The sequence below is a fragment of the Ictalurus punctatus genome, chromosome 3 (genome assembly GCF_001660625.3).
Source record: "Ictalurus punctatus breed USDA103 chromosome 3, Coco_2.0, whole genome shotgun sequence".
NCBI lineage: Eukaryota > Metazoa > Chordata > Actinopteri > Siluriformes > Ictaluridae > Ictalurus > Ictalurus punctatus.
The window spans coordinates 7859151-7880354 of NC_030418.2; the positions used below are offsets into that span (position 1 = coordinate 7859151).

Genomic DNA, 21204 nt, shown 5'->3' on the forward strand with positions numbered 1-21204 from the left:
CGTGGTTGTCATTGACACGTTCAGCACACGCTTCTCCAGTGAATTGCGCTGGACTTGAACAGTCAATTTTAGTAGCAGGGTTCGTACAAGGTGCTTGACGTGCTTTAATTTGGCTTTTTTAAAGTGTAAGTACCATAAACCCTTGAAAATAGCCATTTTTAAACCATTTTCTATATAGTTGTGCTTAAAAAGTGCTAAAATGATTAAAAAGTAAATAAACACAAAATCACTAAATAACTTTAAAGTGTTTATTTTCTGTGTATATAGAACATGAATGTAATCCTTTCACTCAAAATATAACACCCTGCTGGAGCCCCTCCCCCTCCTCCTCACGCTGTTCACTCACTCATTTTAACAGAAACAGCTTCGGGACACTTTTCAGACCCCTTTAGTGATTTTTTTCTCACTCAAAAAAGCAACAAATTTAGCGACTTTTTGGGCAAACTATGTTCAGTAGAAGAGAATAGCCAGTACTGCCCCGTGAGCGTGAGGTCCTGCTTTGTACCAGGTGCTGCAGGTACATCTCTCTCTCTCTCTCTCTCTCTCTCTCTCTCTCTCTCTCTCTCTGTATGTGTGTGGCTGCTCTATTCAGTGAGTGGCAGAGAGGAGCAGCACATTCATTCACTTCTACCTTTCTTTCTGAGCGATCGTTCCACATGTAAATATAGCCAAAATCGCAGCACAGCAGGTGTCTTAAACTTCTGTGTCTGCTGATTTTGTCAGACGACGTCACGGTTATAAATCAGGATTTTAGCAGTGCAGAGCAGCAGCTTGGAAGTGACTGCTGGCTAACATGTAGTCTCTTAATTGGTCCTGTTTTCAGTCACTATTTCATACTCGTTCCTTTGTCAGCTGACATGACAATATCTTTTGTATGGTCCTTGAAACAAAACAAAAAATAGTGCTTGAAAGTCTTGGAATTTCATTATGAAGCATCTGTATGCACCCTGTAGTAACATTAATGATGATAAGAATCACCACTTTAAATGGCGGTGGTGTTGAAAAAGTTTTCACTGACATGTGTTTCCTCAGTGGGTCTGTCATCACATGATCTCATCACAACCATTTCTTCTCTCTCTCTCTCTCTCTCTCTCTCTCTCTCTCTCTCTCTCTCTCTCTCTCTGTTTTTAACTTCAAGGCAGGATCAGCGATACCGGCGTCTGGACGAACTAGAATAGTATGTCATGGTTTTACGTTCATCACTTCCTAGGAGTTCCTGCTCTCTTTTTCCAAACATCGAATTAACCTTCTCTCTTTCCCTTTTTCGTTCCATGGTGTGAATACTTGGTGTGAAATGCGTGGTGTGGATTGCTTTAACATGGCTGTGTCAACACTTTTCTCTTACATAATTACATCATTTTCTAGTATTCCTATACATTTTTCCCAGCGGTGGAGGGCTTTTTTTTTTTAATCTACGGTAGTTATGGGCTAATCAGTGATGCATGTGTGTTTATTTGATGCTCAGCATGCATTTTGTGGATTTGGCTATTGCACCAATTGCCTCTCAGCAGCCGACTGCTTACAGGGAGAGGTAAAGCTTATTAGAGTTATTAGCTAAAAAAAAAAAATTAAACTGTTTATAGGGTAGTTAGTTTATTATTTCTGTGACTGGTTTAGTTATTAGCAAGTGCAGAAAGCCATCCTAACTGAACTGTTGGGATTTGATTTCATATATTGGGTGCGTCTCAACCAGCTCCCTAGTTCAGTAGTGAGGGCACTGATCAAAGACTCGGCCATTTTAAGGGCTGTCTCAGTCGCAAAATCCTTCCCGTGGAGTGGTCGCGCCCTAAAGCAAATCCCACAATGCAGCGCAAAAAACCAAGGAGCATCGATGCTCACTATGTCTCCACTGGAAATGACGTCATATTTTCTGAAGCCTCTCAGCTCGAAAAATAAATAAAACCCGTATACAACTGTAAGTAGCTTGTTATCAGTGTTGTAGCTCACAAATTATTATTTACATTAGCAATTTTTAACTTTGTTTGACATTCTATATGTGTTTTTTTGTTTGTTTGTTTGTTTGTTTGTTTGTTTGTTTTTTTAGTCTAACGACTTTTAAGTGTTAATGATTTTTTAAAAATACACTAGATCCTGCTTGAAGTACCGTGATATAAATGCTTCTGATTAAGCTAACACATTATATGACATATAATGTCAGAAAGATATCGGTCCTGCCTGTTGTTGATAAATGCCAGTGGTGTGGTTTTACAACGAAGATACGCAGTCATGTCGCCGGAAATTGAGTCACCAGTGTCGCAGTGTGTAGTGAGCCAGAATCCTTAGCAATGCCTGAGATCGTGTACACGATAGACTGATTCACGACATAGGGAGCTAGAGGGCTGGTTCAGATACACCTATTGTCCACCCAGTACCTCATTCATGTATGTGTGTGTGTGTGTGTGTGTGTGTGTGTTTATGCTGTTTAGCTCTGCCTCTCTCTTCCTCTCGTAGTAGCAGTGCACTCATGTCTTCAGGAACAGTGGTGATTTCTCTCCCTCTGTCTCTAACCATCACTAAATTGTCTTTCCTCTTTCATCTGCATGTCACCTTCTCTCTTGGCCTAGTGGAATCTTTGTCCTTTATCTTTGCCGCGTATCCTTAACTATGTGTACACTTAAGAAAAGTAAAATAATTCAAGTTTGAGTCTAGCATACTAGTTAAATGACATTTGACTGAAATAAAAATCTTCTCTTAAGACATGGAGTGGCCTTGTACAAATCTAGCCAGCCCGATTATACTTTTGTTTGAACAGATTACAAATAGGTGAAACGTTAGCATGGGAAATAATAGTGCTGTGTGTTGTATAGACTACCGGTCTGAATTCCGCTGCCTCTTCATGCAGAGTACACTGAGTAAACCGGTTTGTGTTTGTGCACAGCGTGGCCTCCGCGTTGCAGACGCCAGTTGATTCCCGTTACGAGCGCTTGACTTCGGTTTCCAGTTCCATCGACTTCGACCAAAGAGACAGCGTAAGTGTTTTATTTAGATCAGCTTTGTCAAGTTTACCTAACGCTTTCCCAACACACACTGGCACACACCTCTCACCAAGTCACTCCCTGGGCAGGCCTTAAATACACATCCACATAAAAGTTTACACGGCTTAGCCTGACAGCCGCTTGTTTGACTTTCCCTATCCCACTTTCCGCAGCGAGCAGGCCACAATGTGTAATCTGGTGTGTGCGCTAGCGTACCATGACTAAGAAAGAAACTCGTAAAGAATAATTTAATGACTCATATTCCTTATACACTAGGTTGGCAGGTTATCAGATACCCCCTCCTTGCACGTAGTCATTTATCGCAGCACTTCTATAATATATACATAATGCAGCACCACACACACACACACACACACACACTGCAAAGCTAATACCATGTGAGTGTCACGTGTTTATGCTCGTGTGTACACATTGTATAAAGGTGTTGTGTGTCTTCCTTGCAGGGTTTCTGTTCCTGGCTAACGGCCATCTTCAGGATCAAGTGAGTCCTGTGTACTTTTATTAAGCCCTTGATTGAGTCATTGTGAGTGCCGGAAGGGTAAGATGAGTCGGCGAAAGCTTTTTGAAATATTGTTTGTGTGATAGTATATCTGTGCACTCGAAATATGGCTCTGCTTCTTTTTTTTTCTTTCTCTCACCTCCCTCAGAGATGATGAGATCAGGGAGAAATGTGGTGAGGACGCAGTGCACTACCTCTCATTCCAGCGCCACATCATCGGTCTGCTGGTGGTGGTGGGCGTGCTGTCCGTGGGCATTATCCTGCCAGTCAACTTCTCAGGAGACCTTCAGGGTGAGTCATCAGTGCACAGGACTATCCCAAAGAGATAGTCTGATAATTGTCTTTTGTCCCACAAAAAAAAAAAAAAAAACAACCACCAGTTTCTCCAGTTAGTCGGAGTCACATGTTGAATTGCAGTCATGTAGTTAAATAGATTTCTGTGCTCTGAAATAAGCATTCAGGAATTGCTCATTATTACTTACCTTGTGCTTCACAGATCATAGTGCATATAGTTTTGGGAGAACAACAATAGCTAACTTGAACTCTGGGTAAAATCCTTTTTTACATTTTTTTTTTGTATGAATACATGAATTATATATGTCTGTAATCATTGTCTTTAATTAAAACTGATGTATGAGTTCTGTCCCCTTTATATTAACCCAGGAATAACCTGCTATGGCTGCACACTATCTTTGCATTCCTTTACCTGCTACTGACCGTCTACAGCATGAGGCGACACACCTCCAAGATGCACTACAAGGAAGACGATTTGGTGAGTGGGGCTGCAGCACTGCTGGAATATTGTAATCTTTTCTACCAAGAGCACTCTCCAAATGAAGTACTTCATCATTCATAACTTATTTTGTTGTTCCTTTCACAGGTGAAACGCACTTTATTCGTTCATGGCATCAACAGATATTCAGAAGAGAGTCAGATAAAGCTGCACTTTGAGTAAGGCCATTAATGTTCATGACACTCAAACATGAACTGTTTCATCACGTACAATTGATATTATTTTAGTTGCACCTTAGTCGCTTTGATTCCTGCATATAGACACGATCACAGCCTTTTTTGTAATTGTCTGCAAAGGAACCAAGATTATCTGTTGCTCATTTGCCATCAAATGGTATCAAAGTTATAAATAGGTATATACAGTCACTACATATTAAATGAAGAGCAACTGGTATCTAGCATAACACTTTATAAAAGCATAGTACAAAATTTATGTTATAATTCATCAACACCACAGCCATCCGAAGTCAGGCGTTCTTGCTGTGGGAGGGATGACGTACTCTTGTTCCCCTGTCAATCACAGTGACACTAACGAATCACGGGTGTCTGTGAGCTCGGGAATGCGGAAGAAGGTAGATAGTGCTTTCCTCTGAGTGTGTTCAGCTGCCCTGTGACGCAGCACGAGCAGCATGGAGTAAGCTTAATGTGTCTCAGAGGAAGCACATGAAATCCTTCACTGTCCCCAGTCCGTAGCTGTTGTATAATGCGGGGATCTGGCTGGTGGATGGGAATTGGGAGATGAACAAATTAGGAAAATCCAAATACAGTATAATACACAATATATATATAAAGCTAGCTAGGCCTCCTAACTAGTTAGTTAGTTACTCAGGCACCATTACAAAATAATGTGTACTTCTGTAATAACAGATATATTAGATGACAAATTCTATACCCAACACCACATTCACAAAGACATTTGAAAGTAAATGAGGCCGCTCACAAGTAGGGATGTCACAATGCCACCAAAAGTACACAATACTCGATACCAAAGTCGATACCACAGTGTGTTATAAAAATTAAATTAAAAAATAAAATTAAAAACTGTCAATTTTTAATTTGGGGGGGGGGGGGGGGTATTTTAGTTATCAAACACTGTCTGACAATGACTAATAAAACAGTGGAGGCTACAAGTGCTAAGGTGCACTCCTAAACACGCGCACACACACACCCTTATACTCTGAATGCAAGCATTAGTTTAAATACACTGATTTGGTGGCAGGCCTTTTAATTGATTATTAAAAGCATGAACATTTGAATAATTATTAGTGACATTAGGCTACATTTAGCTGACAGGACACGGGCTGAATTTTGATGCATGGTGGCCCATTAGGAGGTATTTTAGAACACTGCAATGTGTTAGCGTCGTTAACAAATAACTGGCTATCTCGTGACATCCCTACTCACAAGCACTGTGGCAGTTCAGATGTCCATTTGCAGCAGATACTCATTAAAGGCTTCATTATAGGTAGAAAGATTAACTGGTTATCTCAGATAGGTTTACATAATGCTGTTAGAAATGACTTAAGAACTTAAGTTTTTGTTCGCTGTAATTATTTTTCTGAACTAGTTCACTTCTAAACAAGGTTCTTGTGTTGATTTTCCTGCAGGGTTTCAGAAAATTAGTCACTAATCGAACTGTCTTTCCTTCTGTCTTCTTTTTTTTTGTCTTCTCTGTTCTCCTCACCTCTTCTCTCTCAACATAGGCAAGCATATGAAAACTGCGTTGTGCTGGAAGCTCGCATTTGTTATGACGTGGCCAAACTCATGTCTCTGGACTCAGAAAGGTGAACTTTAATCGTGTGCAACTCATTACTTTTAAACAGCTAAAAGCATGCTTGTGTGCAAAAGTCTTAGCCACATGCAAAGAAATGCTGTAGAGCAAAGATGCCTTCAAAAATAATGAAATTAAATGTTACTCAATAGTAGTCAAGTAGGCTCAGGTACAATTACTGCAGTTATATAAGGAAGTGAGCTGTAGGTTTTATTGAGCATCTTGCAGAACCAGACACTGTTCTTCTGAAGACTTTGACTGTCGCACTTGCTTCTTATTTTTGCAGCAAAATCCAGCAGCCTTCATTGTGTTTTGTGTCTGAAAAGTGTCTCTTACCACTTAATATGCTGCCTTCATTAAATAACATACAAACATTTTTCTGTAACATTTAATTTTGTGCTGGAAAACAAATCTTGTACTGTAAATTTTGTACTGGTTAATGTAGATAAAATCATAAAATAGAAGTCTATAACAAAGTTTGTACTAAACTTACAAAAGACTGAGACTTTTGCACAGTACTGTATGACCAAGTGGTGATAGGGTCAATGCTGAGCTATTCTCCACAGGAGGAAGACGGAACGCAGCAAGAAGTTCTACACTGACCTGTACAACAAGGAACACGTGCATACTATGATCAACCCCAAACCATGTGGCCACCTGTGCTGCTGCGTCATAAAGGGCTGTGAGCAGGTAAGGCCTCTTTAGGGCCGCAGGTATTTATTGGATAAAATGCAGAACACAGAACCATGTTCTAACACAAGTTGTTTAGCAGAAATGGTTCACTTTTGGACTGCATACAGTATTCAACTGTATGTAATATACTGTTGTATATCATCCACTCTATGGGTCCTGTTACAAACCATGATCCGTAGGATTGCATCAGTTTTGTTTGCATGCTCTGTAAATGCACAGGCTGACAAAAAACAGTGAAAATGAGATGCTTCCTGTGCAGTGAGGGGAAATGAGTTTCAGGTTGTTTTTGTTATTTAACATGCTTCTCTATATATCCACTTCAGATGTACACACATTATATCTTTTGCCTTTGTACATATAAATACTGTATGAAAAAAAGGTATGCATTGATAAGCAAAGATGTGTTGAAAAATAATTTGATAGGGAAAAAATTAATCAGACACTTAAAACTGTGTACATCAACATAAATAAAGTTCCAGATATAAACACTGCAAAATGTAACATTTTAGGCAAATTGCACCAGGTGTCAAAAAGCTGTTAGCGTTGGTCGGGAAGATTTATTTCATAGGTTGGAACGATGTACCAGGACACGTTAGAGCAGAATTGAGTTTTATCAGCCGATAAACTGAATCTGGGGAGAAAGTAGATCTAGAACTCAAGACTGGTTGACTAAAAAAGAAGATGGAAAAGAAGGCATGGCCTGCCTTTTTTTAAAAGGGGCTGGGGTCAGTGGGTTTGGGGGGACGGTTGGGGGGACTTGCTGGTTGATATTGTAAGTCCATCGGGGGATTCTCGTAACCTTAGGGAATTGAAGATGATTTGCCAAGAAGAACGGGCCAAAACTAAACCACAGTGCTGTAAATGGTGAATTACTACTCTAGACATCTTGAAGCTGTAATCGCCAACAAAGGCTTTGCCAAGCATTAATGTTAATTTGTATTGTTCAAATACCCCCCCCCCCACCCCCCATATCAATTAAACTTTCTTAATGTATCTTTGTTTATACTTGAGTACATACTTTTCTTTTCATATTTATAGGTACGAAGTCAGAAGACATTATAATATATGTTAATTTGATGTGGATATATGCACTGAAAGTATATTTAAGAAATGGCCTGAATATTTTATTTCTCTTGATTGAAGCCTAATGAAAGTCTAATGAAAGCAAGCAACATATTGAAGACTTAACATGATATTGAAACTTAATTAACAGGCGGCAGCAGCAACATTGTTTGGTAAGAGTATATTGAAATAGAGTAATGGAAGAAAAACAGTCAAATCCTCTATACAAAATATTAACCCAGCTGTAATCATACAGATGTGCTGTGTGGCTGGTAAATTACTAAAGACGTGTGCCATTTTAGTCTTTGCATTATTTCTCACTTGCCTCATATTTTTCTGATTAGTTTTTGACTAGTCTGTTAAAAGCTGTTATTTCACTAGTGACCGTGTATTTGGAATTACACCATGTGATGGCCTAGACACATTAGATTAGCTCATTAGCTAATCTGATTAGTTTGGGACTTCATTAGATCCTTACACCCCTCACTAGCACTACACCACTTGGTCGTCTATGGCATTCATATTTCATCATCTGTTACTGTGTTGAGTCTTTTTTTTCTGTGTGTACCATTTTCATAATAATTATTTCATAATAAACATATCGCATATAAACATATACACATTATGTAATAATGTGTACTTTCGAACGTATGTGACTGACGAATATACGCTGCTGTATTTGGGACAGGAATCTAGCTGATCATCTCCAAATGCTCGATCTGTAGGATTGTTTGCGCAGTCACTCCAGTGAACACCTACATATTTTCATATGTAACTTTGACCTTGTGTCAATGAAAGTGAAAACTGCTATTTCATGGTGTTGTGCAGGTGGAAGCAATGACCTACTACACTGATCTGGAGGCCAAGCTGAGAGAGGAATATAAGAAGGAGAGAGAGAAGGTCACCACTAAGCCTCTGGACATGGCTTTCGTCACCTTCCAGAGTGAAGCCATAACTGCAGTGTAGGTTTGAGAGGCTGTGTGTTTTGTATGTATTATAAATATGTGTTACTTGGAGTTCATCTGTAGCTTTTAGAATTTGTCTCGATCGTCAGTATTTATTTATTTATTTAAACTCATCCAAATATAGTGATAACAATGCCCCTGTATTGTAGTTATACATTTTGTGTTACAAAATGTATAACTAAAGAACATATCCAATAGACTGGAATTTCAATGTGATACCTAATGATTTATTTGTTGCACGCTTTCTGACCATACATTGCCCTGAAGACGCGTGTTAATATCAGATATAAATGGTGCATTAGTATGGTGCTTTCTGCTGAACTGACTTTTTATGTCTCTTGTGGCAATGTTGACTGAAAACAAAACTTGTAGAATTCTCTTTACTCTTGTCACTTTTATAAAAAAAAATTCCATAGGCTATTAGACTTGATGTTTAACACATTTGTAATTTCTCCTTCTTAGTATTCTTAAAGACTTTAACGCGTGCAAGTTTCATGGCTGTCACTGTCAGCGCGAGCCCAAATCCTCACCCTTCAGCAGCATCCTACATACACACAACTGGTCAGTCACCTACGCTCCTGACCCACAGAATGTCTACTGGTAAGAGACTCTGTTAGGACCAGTCCGACTCTCCCCCGTCGTAATCGCAGCACAGACAGTACAAGCATATAGACAGCCCTTTTTTGGCAAATGAGGCAGTCGGTTAGGTTACAGGTTAGGTATTAATTTTGCCATTTCTCCTGCAGGGAGCACTTGTCAATAGGCGGCGCATCCTGGTGGCTCCGCTGCCTAGTTATCAACTGTTTCCTCTTCCTCCTGCTCTTCTTTCTCACCACTCCTGCCATCATCATATCTACCATGGACAAGTTTAACGTTACAAAACCTGTGGAGTACCTGAATGTAAGTAGGTGTTGCGCAGAGCACGAGTATGACTCTCCACATTCTTGTATGCTGTTTTACGCAGCTTCGACATGGCCGTTTGTGAAATAACCAGATTAAAACGAAATGTAGGACTAGTCATTGTCGGTGTTTTAGGACTCCTTTTAATGCAAAGTTAGATATTATATTAGAAATTAATCAACCGAATGCATTTTAATTTGTCACCCCTTTCCCACATCCTTCCCCTTCACTGTGTTCTGCTTTGGTTTGGACTTCTTCCAGAATCCCATAATCACCCAGTTCTTCCCCACTCTGCTCTTGTGGAGCTTCTCGGCCCTGCTGCCCACCATCGTGTACTACTCTGCTTTTTTTGAGGCACACTGGACACGGTACACACTCGCATCCCTGCTTCATTTCTTTCACACACATTAGCTAGTTAAGAGCATGTAATGGAGGCACAGGAACGATTAAGAGTTCTGTGCATTTTGACATTCATAGTATAGAACAAGATTATTGTTCTGGCAGTTGTTTATTTTATATATTTTAGTTTATGTTAAAGCTGTAGTACTGAACTTTTGCCTCACTATCGCCATCTCTGTTTGAAATATAAAACTGCAAGTTACTTGCAGAGTTATTTTTTCATGTGGTTTGTGCTTCAGCACTGCTCCTCTGCGCGGATTAATCTGATGATTTGAAGTATACGTATGAGTTGCGTATTAGCTCCAGTAATTGACAACAGAGGTGGTGGCGGATAAGGTTTTTTTGGAGTAGAGGCGAGTTGCTCTCTCTTAAAGCTAGCAGAAGATTAGTGCAATTTACCACACTGACCATAGCAAAAAAGAAAATACATGGGAAATTCGATACCCAGCCGAATCAAGCGAATAAGTGCACTAATGTTAGCTAGCTACCTATTGAGCCACTGAAATGTCTTAACTGTTCAGCAGAAAAAAACATCTCTGCATCAGTCCTCAGTCCCTTCACATCTCAGAGTTTTCTCAAAAGCCATGCCGATATTTATTCTCATTTTAGCACGGGCTTGTTCACTTTCCTTTTGTAACTGCAGGCTCTCCACAGTTCGAGGTTTTGACAACAGCTGATTCCCCAGATGTCAACGATGATTGCGTTTAGAACGATCCAGATTAATCTAGATGACAAGTTTAAATTCTGAGCAACTGCTGTAAGAACAAGCTACAAACACGCCACCATCCCCAGCACCCACACACGCGATATAGTAGCCGGCTCTTCTTTCTGTTTACGGACGTGACGTAACCACACAAGGACAAATGACGTCAAACTGATATTTCCCACAAAATCCGACCCTACAGCTGAAATTATAAATCATTATTATAAGCTTACCGCTGTAAATCAGGGTAAGGTAAAGAAACAGTTTTGAACACTAATTTATTTATTTATTATATTCATGTACTTGCTCAATAATTGATTTTTGACCAAAAAAAATGTTCCGTACTGCAGCTATAATTTATATTTTATGTTCTTTAAAAACAGAAAGCTGCTAATTATTAAGCAGGACAAGTGTCATTCCTACATGCATTGTTGGACACACACTTAAAGCTATCTTCTTTCTCACTCTGGTGTTTTTGGACTTTTTCCTAACAGTTCTGGGGAGAACAGAACCACTATGCACAAGTGTTACACCTTCCTCATCTTTATGGTCCTGCTGCTGCCGTCTCTGGGCCTCAGCAGGTTAGACTTGGAATACATTATTTTCTTCAGTTGACTGGAGGAAAATGAAATATGGAAACTTTTGCCTATCTTACACTTGTTTATATTACTGTATATAGATTAAATTCTCTATATTTTTTCAATATTTTCAAGTGTTATTTGTATCAAAGATTTCTCTGGGCATATAAGTTCCTGTAAACCTTAGGTGCAGATAAAGGCTGCACATTTTGAGTGAGTGCACTGTCACTTTAGTAATATTTTCATTATATGTTTTCATTCTTTTCCTAATGTAGTTTGGATGTGTTTTTTCGCTGGCTTTTTGACAAGATGTTCCTGGCTAATGCTACAGTGAGATTCGAGTAAGTTGATGCATGAGCAGGCCATTCTGTACCTTAAGGGATTATTGGAATATTATACTATACCACTATCAGTTTAATTTTATTTTAGATTAGGCTTGGGCTAGAGTGTTATAATAATGTCAGTAATGCCAATTGTCGTTTGAACACTGCTCATTAACAGCTCTAAATAGATATAATTTCTTGATATGACTGTCCACAGATTTTTGCTGAAACTTTATCTCCTTGCTTCAGATGTGTATTTCTTCCGGACAATGGGGCTTTTTTTGTAAACTACGTAATTGCCTCAGCCTTCATTGGTAATGCTATGGACCTATTGCGCATTCCGGGTCTGCTCATGTACATGATTCGTCTGTGCTTGGCTCGCTCTGCAGCCGAGAGACGCAATGTAAAGAAGGTATTGAATTTCCTCCATATTTGAAGGCTCCATATTTCTATGCGGTTGCATTTTGGCAAATCATGTGCATGTATAAATTATTAGGTGCCATTTAACAATAGAGAACCAGTTAATGCCATATTCACGTTTAACATTATATACACGATATAGCCAAAAGTATGTGGACACCCAATCATCACACCTACACTTGCAATCAAAATTATTCAGTCCCCATTGCAAATCAGGTTTACTATCAAAATGTACAGACTTTCAGCTGTTTGCAATGAACAAATCAAACAAAAGCGATTGAAATAGTTAACACAACGAATGCTTCAAGTGGTTTCACCAAATTCAACTGAAAATGCAACTTATAATGACTTCTCCAGTCTCCAAATTATTCTTCTGCTTTAGCAGTGGTTTTCACCTGGCCACTCTTCCATGGATGCCATTTTTTGCTTTCTGATTGCGTAGTCATGAATAGTCATCTTTACTGATTGACCTTTGACATTGTCTTTGACTCTTTTGTGACTTCCTGGATGAGTAGTTGCTGTGCTCTTGGAGGAGTTTTTCAAGGTCTGCCATTTCTGGGAAGGTTCGCTACTGTGCCGAGTTTTTCCATTTGGAGATAATGTAACCCTTCCCAGGTTACAGGCTTTGTAACCCTTCCCAGATTGATGTATTTTAATCCCCTTCTTCCTCATCATTTCTGGAATTTCTTTCAGTTTTGGCTGAACCCCATTATGAATGCAGTTTCATAGATTTGGGAAATTACTAACTACGGGGGCAAATAAATTTTCACACAGGCCCAGGTGGTATTGGATAATGTTTTTGCTTCAATAAATAATTGTCCTTTAAAAACTGTATTTTGTATTTACTCGGGTTGCCTTTGTTTTATCTTAGATTTAGTTTTAATTTCTGAAACAATTTAGTATGACACATACATGAAAACAGAAGAAATCCGTAAATCATTTTTCACAGCACTGTATAACACCATCCACTCTTCTGGGAATGCTGGCCACTTGAGCTCCTCCACACCAAACTCATCAAACCATGTTTATATGGACTTCACTTTGTGCACAGGGGCACAGTCATGCTGAAACTGGAAAGGGCCTTCCACAAAGTGCTGCTACACAGTGGAAGCCTACAGTTGACGAAAATATCTTTGTATGCTGTAACATTAGCATTATGCTATTCTGGAACTAAGGGGCTCAAACCCTGAAAGACAGCCCCAGACCATTATCCCCCCTGTACTGTTAGCACTATACCTTCCAGTAGGTAGTGTTCTCCTGGCATCTGCCAAACCCAGATTCATCAGACTGCCAGATAGTGACATGTGTTTAATCACTCCAGCGGACATGTTTCCACTGCTCCAGAGTCCAGTGGTGGTGTGCTCGTAGACGCTTCCATTTCACAATAACATCACTTACAGCTGACTGGGGCAGATCTAGCAGGGCAGAAATTTCATGAACTGACTTGTGGCAAAGGTGGCATCTTATGAAAGTGCCACTTCACTAAGCTCTTCAGTACAAGATAACAGACATACATAGAGCACAAATTTAACTCAAAAATTGGGGGTGTCCACATACTTTTGGCCGTATAATGTATACTACTTCATAAACCCCTTCATGTGCGTACAGAAGGGAGCACAAACTTGATCAATGGAATGAACCGTGAATAAAATAGATTTTTGTTTGCTATTTTAAAAAATATGCCTTTCTACATTGTTGGGTTGTTTTTGTTGCTCTTTTTTCGATTCTTCTTACTTAAACATTTTAAATCAAAGCTCTTCCGGATGCATTCATTAGGATAATAAAAATGCAATGAATCACAAAGTTGAATTAATGTGAGATTTTCTACACAGCATCAAGCGTACGAGTTCCAGTTCGGGGCAGCGTATGCCTGGCTGATGAACGTCTTCACTGTAGTCATGACCTACAGCATCACCTGTCCGATTATTGTTCCTTTCGGTAAGCTTCTCAAACCCACCCCACCCTTAAAAATGGGAAGAAGAAAAAAAAAATGTACGACTTTACTGCGCACATGTCGTTAAAGACATGAAAATTTGCCTTTAAATATTATCAGCTTTAAAAATATATCTAAACATTATCTGTTGAGTTTTACTCCACAACACATCTTCAAGAAAAGCAGCAGTCTCTTTTGACTGTTGAAAATTCAACTAATTGAAGATTATTTTGTAATCCTACCCTGCACAGTCGAATGGCTGTAATGCCCACTACGTTCTCCGTCATAAAGCGTTCTTAATGACTTCTATTCTGAGGATGTACTTATCTGTTGGCATTGTCTTAGTGCCCTAAGCATTACAAAAGTGATATAGGGAGAAAATAATAAAAAAAGCTTTACATATCATAATGGTCAAAGCATTTCAGTCCATGTATTGTCATGTGATATAGGGTAACGTAGCTATTGGTAGAAATAAATAAATAATATTTATTGTGAATGTAAAAAGTAGAGATGCGATACCGCATCTAGTAGAGATGCGATTAGTGATGTCGGCCGATAACCGACATGATAGTTCTGCCTTTTATACCTTCTTTTAAATGAATAATAATTAATTCTGCAATTTTGAAGCAAATGCAAATAAAAACTTTATTCTCTCCATTTCAGCAAGTTGTTTAACAGTAACTGGTCTCATAAACAGAAAACACATTACTCTAATTAACATTAACACATGAACTAAATTCTGAAGATTAAAGTAAGATTTCTGAACTTATTAAATGTTATTAATTCATATTAACATTGACTGAATTGTTTAAAAAAAAAAAAAAAACCTCCTGTTAGTGTCACATTCATTCACAACAAACAAAAACATTTCTACTTCAGCACTGACATCAAACTGGTAATATATAATATCAACTTTTTTATATATTAACATTAACTGGATATGAAATACACTACCCTACAAGTATATTTTTCTGTGCCATTTATACACTTTTGTCAACTCATCTTCATTTAAATCTTTCATCAGTGTACTAGCGCTTTAATTCAGCGCGAGTAGCGCGGCAAAAAAATTAGACACCTGCTTCACCGGTGTAAAATTTTAGCAGTGCAGAGCTTACAGCACTTACAAACTGCAGTTTTGATATCATTCCACACAAGAGACATCATCTTTACACACAGCATGAAATCCATGTGTTTTCCCGCCCTTTTGATCGACAGGATATAATCGGCCTCGATCATCGGATGTTTCTAAACTGTCGGCCGATGGCCGCTAGCAGGGAAAAATAGCCTTTATCGGCTGATACCAATTATCGACCGATACATTAGTGCATCTCTAGTAAAAAGCATTAGTAGTAGCCTAATGTTTAATATGAAAGTAGCTGTGAATTAGCACAACAGCCATGCCATCTCTGATGCCTTAAATTGTGGCTTGATGGCAGTTACACAGACATGATGCTTATGCCAGGAACTGATGTCATATGACGAATGAGTCCGAAAAAACGTGTAGCGAGTCTGATCTGACACCTCCAGCTTTCCATTGAGATAATATTTTACAGGGCGACTCACAGCAGGACAAGAAGATTAATGCTATGGTTAACAAAAGGGCACAACAGCAAAAACAATCACAAAGCAGACTTAATGAAAATTTACCTGAACCTTTTAACCACTCCTTCTGTCCTCCATTTAGGCTTAATGTACATGTTGTTAAAGCACCTCGTGGACAGGTATAATATGTACTACGCCTACTTGCCGTCCAAACTGGATAAGAAGATCCACTCCGGAGCTGTGAACCAGGTGGTGGCTGCGCCCATCCTGTGCCTCTTCTGGTTGCTTTTCTTCTCCATTGTACGCATAGGTGAGCGGCCTTTTAGGAAACTGTCTTCGTCTTTTTCCTTCATTCAATGTTTTTGCTGCTACCATGCATAAATGATTACTGCACACAGCTAATGTAAAATTCCAATAGCTTAGGTATTGTGTATATTTTGCACTGCTTAGCACGCCCAGCCTTAAATGATAAAACCTTATCTGACATAGAGACTGTTCAGTGGATAAAATGTGTTGCCTATTATCTAGGTGCCATTTGTAAAAGATTTGCAATATTCAGTATTCATGTATTGGCTTAGAACGTTAATTCATTTGTTAATTTGAATAGAATTAATAAAGACATCCTTTATACACACACACACACACACACACACACACACACACACACACATATATATATATATATATATATATATATATATATATATACATATATATATATATATATATATATATGTGTGTGTGTGTGTGTGTGTTTTTCCTTAAACAAAATTTTTTGTTTTATCATCTGTTCTTTGTCGTCTTCGCTCTTTCTAGGGTTCCTCACTGCCACCTCAATGTTCACATTTGTGGTTCTGATAATCACCATCATAATTTGCGTCTCTCACGTTGTTTTCGGACATTTTAAGTACCTAAGCGCACATAATTACAAGGTAAGTCTGTGCCCATGAAAGCGGTTGTGTGTACTGTACTGTATTTTACGTCTCTGTGAACCTGTGCTTCATGTATTCTCTGTAGATTGACTCGCAGGAAGTGGATGGGGTAGAGAACGGACAGCCGCCTGGCACCTCCCCACCCACCAAATCTGCGGTGAGAGTGAATGGCTATGAGTGTAGCCTGCTGTCTGTCATTCTCTCAACTCATCACACCATCACGTGCATTTACATAACTGTCATAAGTGCTATGCATTTTGGTATTCTCACATATAAAGAGTAAAGAAATGTGTGAATTAATTAACAGTGGAATTCTTTCCATCCTTTTCAGTCTTTTAAAAAAATATATTTTTTAGGGTTTTAATTAGGCTTGGGATTGATGCCTTTCATGTACCGATAATCTGGAAATTTTCAAACATAACATAACATGTATGCTTAAACCCATAGCATATAGGCCTACTTTTATCCTGCATCTGTGGTGCCTTGTAAGTGGTCATTTACAAGTTATGATAGTTCATATCCCACCAAGTGGGGAAAAAACATGGACGCCTCCACAAACGCATGTCTTTTTTTACTCTGTGAAAGCAGCTAAAACTCATAAACAGCTGCTTTAACCGCTCTTTTATTGTGTCTGTATATTAACTGATCAAAAGCCAATACTGCTGTAAACTCATTTAAAAGTACAGAAGGGGGACTTTACACTGTGCACAGTGTGAGCGTCCATGTTGATTTGAAGTCACTCAGTAAACCGGGAAGGGACTGTTGACCAGTTGAAATTGCAAGTTGAACGGGGTGTTTTAAGTGGCTTTTACCAGTTGTATTAAAAGCACGCAAGCAGTGTTGTATCAGGAAGATCTAGTAGATGGAGCCAGATTACTTTTTCGTGAATGCATTAGCGAGATCAGGCCTATTTACAAGATCCATTAGAACTCTTCCTTTTGGTCACCCAGAGCTACAAAATTACAAATGTCATTTTAAAATAAATAACAATCGATCATATATTGACGTTTTATGACCTGCACTTGTTTTGCCAGCAGTTGTTTTTCTATTTATATATATATATATATATATATATATATATATATATATATATATATATATATATATATATATATATATATCTCGTGTAACATATCAGTGTATTATACAAAAGTATAGTGATGCCATATTGCCCAGCACTAACAGAGAGGCATACTCTAGTGATGGAGAAACACTACAGCTTGTTTCTCAAGGTTGTCAAATCTGGATGTTGGGGATGTATTGGGATTATGTTGGTCCTTGCTCTAAAACACCAAAGAATAATGAATATATGCTAAAAAAAATATAGAACACGTGTTTGCTAACCACCTCCAGTTGCTTTTACGTTTGATTACATTTCCCCCTTTTCCTTCTGTCCCTCAACAGAGGTACATCGCACAGGTCCTACAGGAGCAGGGCCCAGAGGAGTCAGTCTCCGGGAGTGGTGAGGAATACGGCCAGAGTTCCCCGCAGGATGACGAGCTCATGGCACCGGGCTCAGTTGTCAATGAGGGGGATTTCCAGTCAGGAGAGGACAGTCTCATCGACAACGAGGTGCACCAGTGAGGCACACTACGTTCAGTATATAGAGCTAGACAGACTATAATTAGATCAAAAGCAAACACACTGTACTGAGATCGGATAAAGCTGTGCTTCAGGACCCTTGTGTTGTCCGGACCAGGGGGATCACACTCTGGATACGTTTCTTCCTTTGGGCTTGGAGGGCAGCTAGCAAACACTAACAAGGCTCGACCATTTCCTTTCTTACTTGACATGGAAAAAAGCCACTTGTGCTACTACACACTAACTTAAATCTAATCGAGTTCACCGAGTCACTCATGCTGCTTCATGACGGCTTGTTCACATCATGTACGACTGGCTCTCTATCGCCTGCATCACCATTGGCTGGAGGAATCTGTTGTGATTGCAAATCCATTTTGCTTTGGGAGAAATCCTTTTGATCATGGTATTTATGCATTATGCACCTATTTTGTGTTACTAGTCTGAAGTTTGTAATCAGTAGGTTCATGGGTTCAGAAATGTAAACTGTTCTCTGAAAGTGAGTATTTACCTGGACACACTCCAACTTGCTATCTATGGAAATGCAGGGTTGTCGTTTTTCGTTCTCTGGTAAAAAAAATAAAATAAAACCTGTGTCAGTTTTGCAGTCTTGAGCCAAACTGTTAATGTTACGACTGTTCTTTGTGGCTTCAGCTGTAACTGAACACACTGGGGGGGAACAAAAAAATTAAGCATGCACCAAGTACTTTGCTTCCATGCAGGGTTTTACAGCTGACCTAAACACAGCTGCTGTGGCTCTCCTACAATTACCATCTCATTGGGTTGTTTTACCACTGCGTGGTTACGTACTGAAGCAGAGCCGACTATCCAGCAAATCATTGGCTAGATTGCAGGTTATTGATTATTGTCAGGGTTCGGCTGCAGAAACAGTCTCATTCATAATGGGATTTACGGACTACTTTATTAAACAGACTCGGGGGTTATAACTGTGATCTAGATGCCTTTACTACCTGATTGTAACGTGATCTCGTGAATTCTTGATTTTGGTGGATGTTCTCAAAGACAGACCATATAGGGTCGTCACTTCCTTGCACGTTCTAGCATGAGTTGTGTATTCGCCTTTTTTTTCTTCCTCTTTCTTCTTTTTTTTGGAGAGGATGGGATACTTTTGTTAAAAAGGATACTGAATGTATATGTAATTGTTTTGTTGCTAATGTAAGGAGCAGCATCATCAGATCCTTTAATTCTGCCATAAATTCTAAACAACGTAGCAATCAACATAGTCGATCACTGAATGCATTTTTTTTTTTTTTATGTCCCACGACAAAAAATGGAACGAGCAAAACTTTAAATGCAGGGATAGTCTGTCGTTGACGTCTTTTTTTGTGGATTTCACCGTATCTCCAACCTGCTTTCTTTATAGAAGCAGCTGAACGAGCGTTGTGGGACGTAAGAGCGATAAAGAGAAAGTGAGTGTGAGTGTATCAGTGTAAAATCACATGCCATATCAACAGGCCCTGGTTGGTACTGAAAAAAATGACTACTGAATTAATCGTCCATGCATTTTAATTGTTTACATGAAATCACTGTCAAATGTTTGGCCTGCCATATTCTGTCATGAAACCATGGTGAGTAATTTGTGAGCCTATGACTACAGATTAGGAGGAGAAGCGATGCACATTTCTTTTTTGTTTTTCTGTACTGACACTTGAAAAATGATGTAAATCTTATAATCTCACTAATTTATGAATGGCAGTGATGCTCCTACTCATGTTTCAATAGCAATGATGCTGCTCCTCGTGTTACTTTAAACATGAATCATGGTGATAAGAAAACACTCATGATGATGCAGCATTTCCATTAATCCTTGACTTAAGGAAATCCTTGTGTTTATCTGATTAATTTGTAACTCTGGGGGTGTTTGATCCTGTAGATGATGATTTAAAATGATGAAATATGACCTGGAGGCTGCACTTTATGCACACAACTCTTGTCAATGTTTCTGCTTGTTTCTGAGATTTTATTTATTTCATTTGCTACAGTTTCTCATTGGAACAGGAGGATCTGACTAAAGTGGAGCTGTTGGAACGAGTGTGTGTGTGTGTGTGTGTGTGTGTGTGTGTGTGTGTGTGTGTGTGTGTGTGTGTGTGTGTGTGTGTGTGTGTGTGTGTGTGTGTGTGTGTGTGTGTGTGTGTGTGTGTGTGGTTTGTCACTGCACTGCTCTCATGAACACTAAACTGTGGCATTTAAGAGCATGTATACAGCTCAAACATGTACTGTCAATCAAGACGTTGGTTTTTGGGTTGTTGTTTTTTTTTTCTCTCAAGAACACTAAGCATCCATTTTATTGTGACAGCTAAACTTTTCTATTGTAGCTTCCTTTGTTCCTCAGAAATCTTTTTTATAATGTCCACCTCAGAGCCTTCCATGTCTTTAAACAATAAATTCAGCCTTTACTGATAAAACTTGAGTCAACATTCCTTTAACAAATTTGTAAGCCTCCACTTGAATGGAGATACAGAAAGGTTTTTCGTTAAAGATGCACCAACACTAAATTTCTCAGCCGATACCAATGACCGATTATTCAGAGTGATATCGGCCGTTACCGCTAGTTCTGCCTTTTATACCTTCTTTTAAATTAATGATAATTCCACAATTCTGAAGCAAATGCAAATAAAAACTTTATTCTCTCCATTTCAGCAAGTTGTTTAACAGTAACTGGTCTCATAAACAGAAAACACATTACTCTAATTAACATTAACACATGAACTAAATTCTGAAGATTAAAGTAAGATTTCTGAACTTATTAAATGTTATTAATTCATATTAACATTGACTGAATTGTAAAAAAAAATATAAATATATATTATTTTTGTGTAATTTTTGTATTATTTAAATGTTAGTGTCACATTCATTCACCACAAACAAAAGCATTTCTACTTCAGCACTGACATCAAACTGGTAATATATAATATCAACTTTTTTATATATTAACATTAACTGGATATGAAATACACTACCCTACAAGTATATTTTTCTGTGCCATTTATACACTTTTGTCAACTCATCTTCATTTAAATCTTTCATCAGTGTACTAGCGCTTTAATTCAGCGCGAGTAGCGCGGCAAAAAAATTAGACACCGGATCTCCTGCTTCA

General features: G+C 38.7%; 1 protein-coding gene across 2 annotated transcripts in view; it reads left to right on the top strand.

The window, feature by feature from the left end:
- tmem63ba (transmembrane protein 63Ba) overlaps window positions 1-20512 on the top strand; it is a 51480-nt gene extending 30968 nt beyond the window's left edge. Inside the window, exons 4-24 of one of the 2 annotated variants that reach the window (XM_017463713.3) lie at window positions 1139-1177; window positions 2879-2969; window positions 3440-3477; window positions 3644-3786; window positions 3992-4043; window positions 4159-4267; window positions 4376-4446; window positions 5991-6071; window positions 6625-6748; window positions 8642-8775; window positions 9241-9378; window positions 9525-9678; window positions 9940-10046; window positions 11275-11361; window positions 11634-11699; window positions 11931-12093; window positions 13934-14039; window positions 15719-15886; window positions 16393-16508; window positions 16594-16665; window positions 17913-20512. In XM_017463713.3, coding sequence (XP_017319202.1) covers window positions 1139-1177; window positions 2879-2969; window positions 3440-3477; window positions 3644-3786; window positions 3992-4043; window positions 4159-4267; window positions 4376-4446; window positions 5991-6071; window positions 6625-6748; window positions 8642-8775; window positions 9241-9378; window positions 9525-9678; window positions 9940-10046; window positions 11275-11361; window positions 11634-11699; window positions 11931-12093; window positions 13934-14039; window positions 15719-15886; window positions 16393-16508; window positions 16594-16665; window positions 17913-18092 — 2239 coding nt within the window. In that variant the 3' untranslated portion in view covers window positions 18093-20512. Of the gene's footprint in view, window positions 1-1138; window positions 1178-2878; window positions 2970-3439; window positions 3478-3643; window positions 3787-3991; window positions 4044-4158; window positions 4268-4375; window positions 4447-5990; window positions 6072-6624; window positions 6749-8641; window positions 8776-9240; window positions 9379-9524; window positions 9679-9939; window positions 10047-11274; window positions 11362-11633; window positions 11700-11898; window positions 12094-13933; window positions 14040-15718; window positions 15887-16392; window positions 16509-16593; window positions 16666-17912 lie in introns of those variants that run through there. The other variant, XM_047154349.2, reaches the window with a different exon arrangement.
- The last annotated feature ends 692 nt before the right edge of the window (window positions 20513-21204 follow it).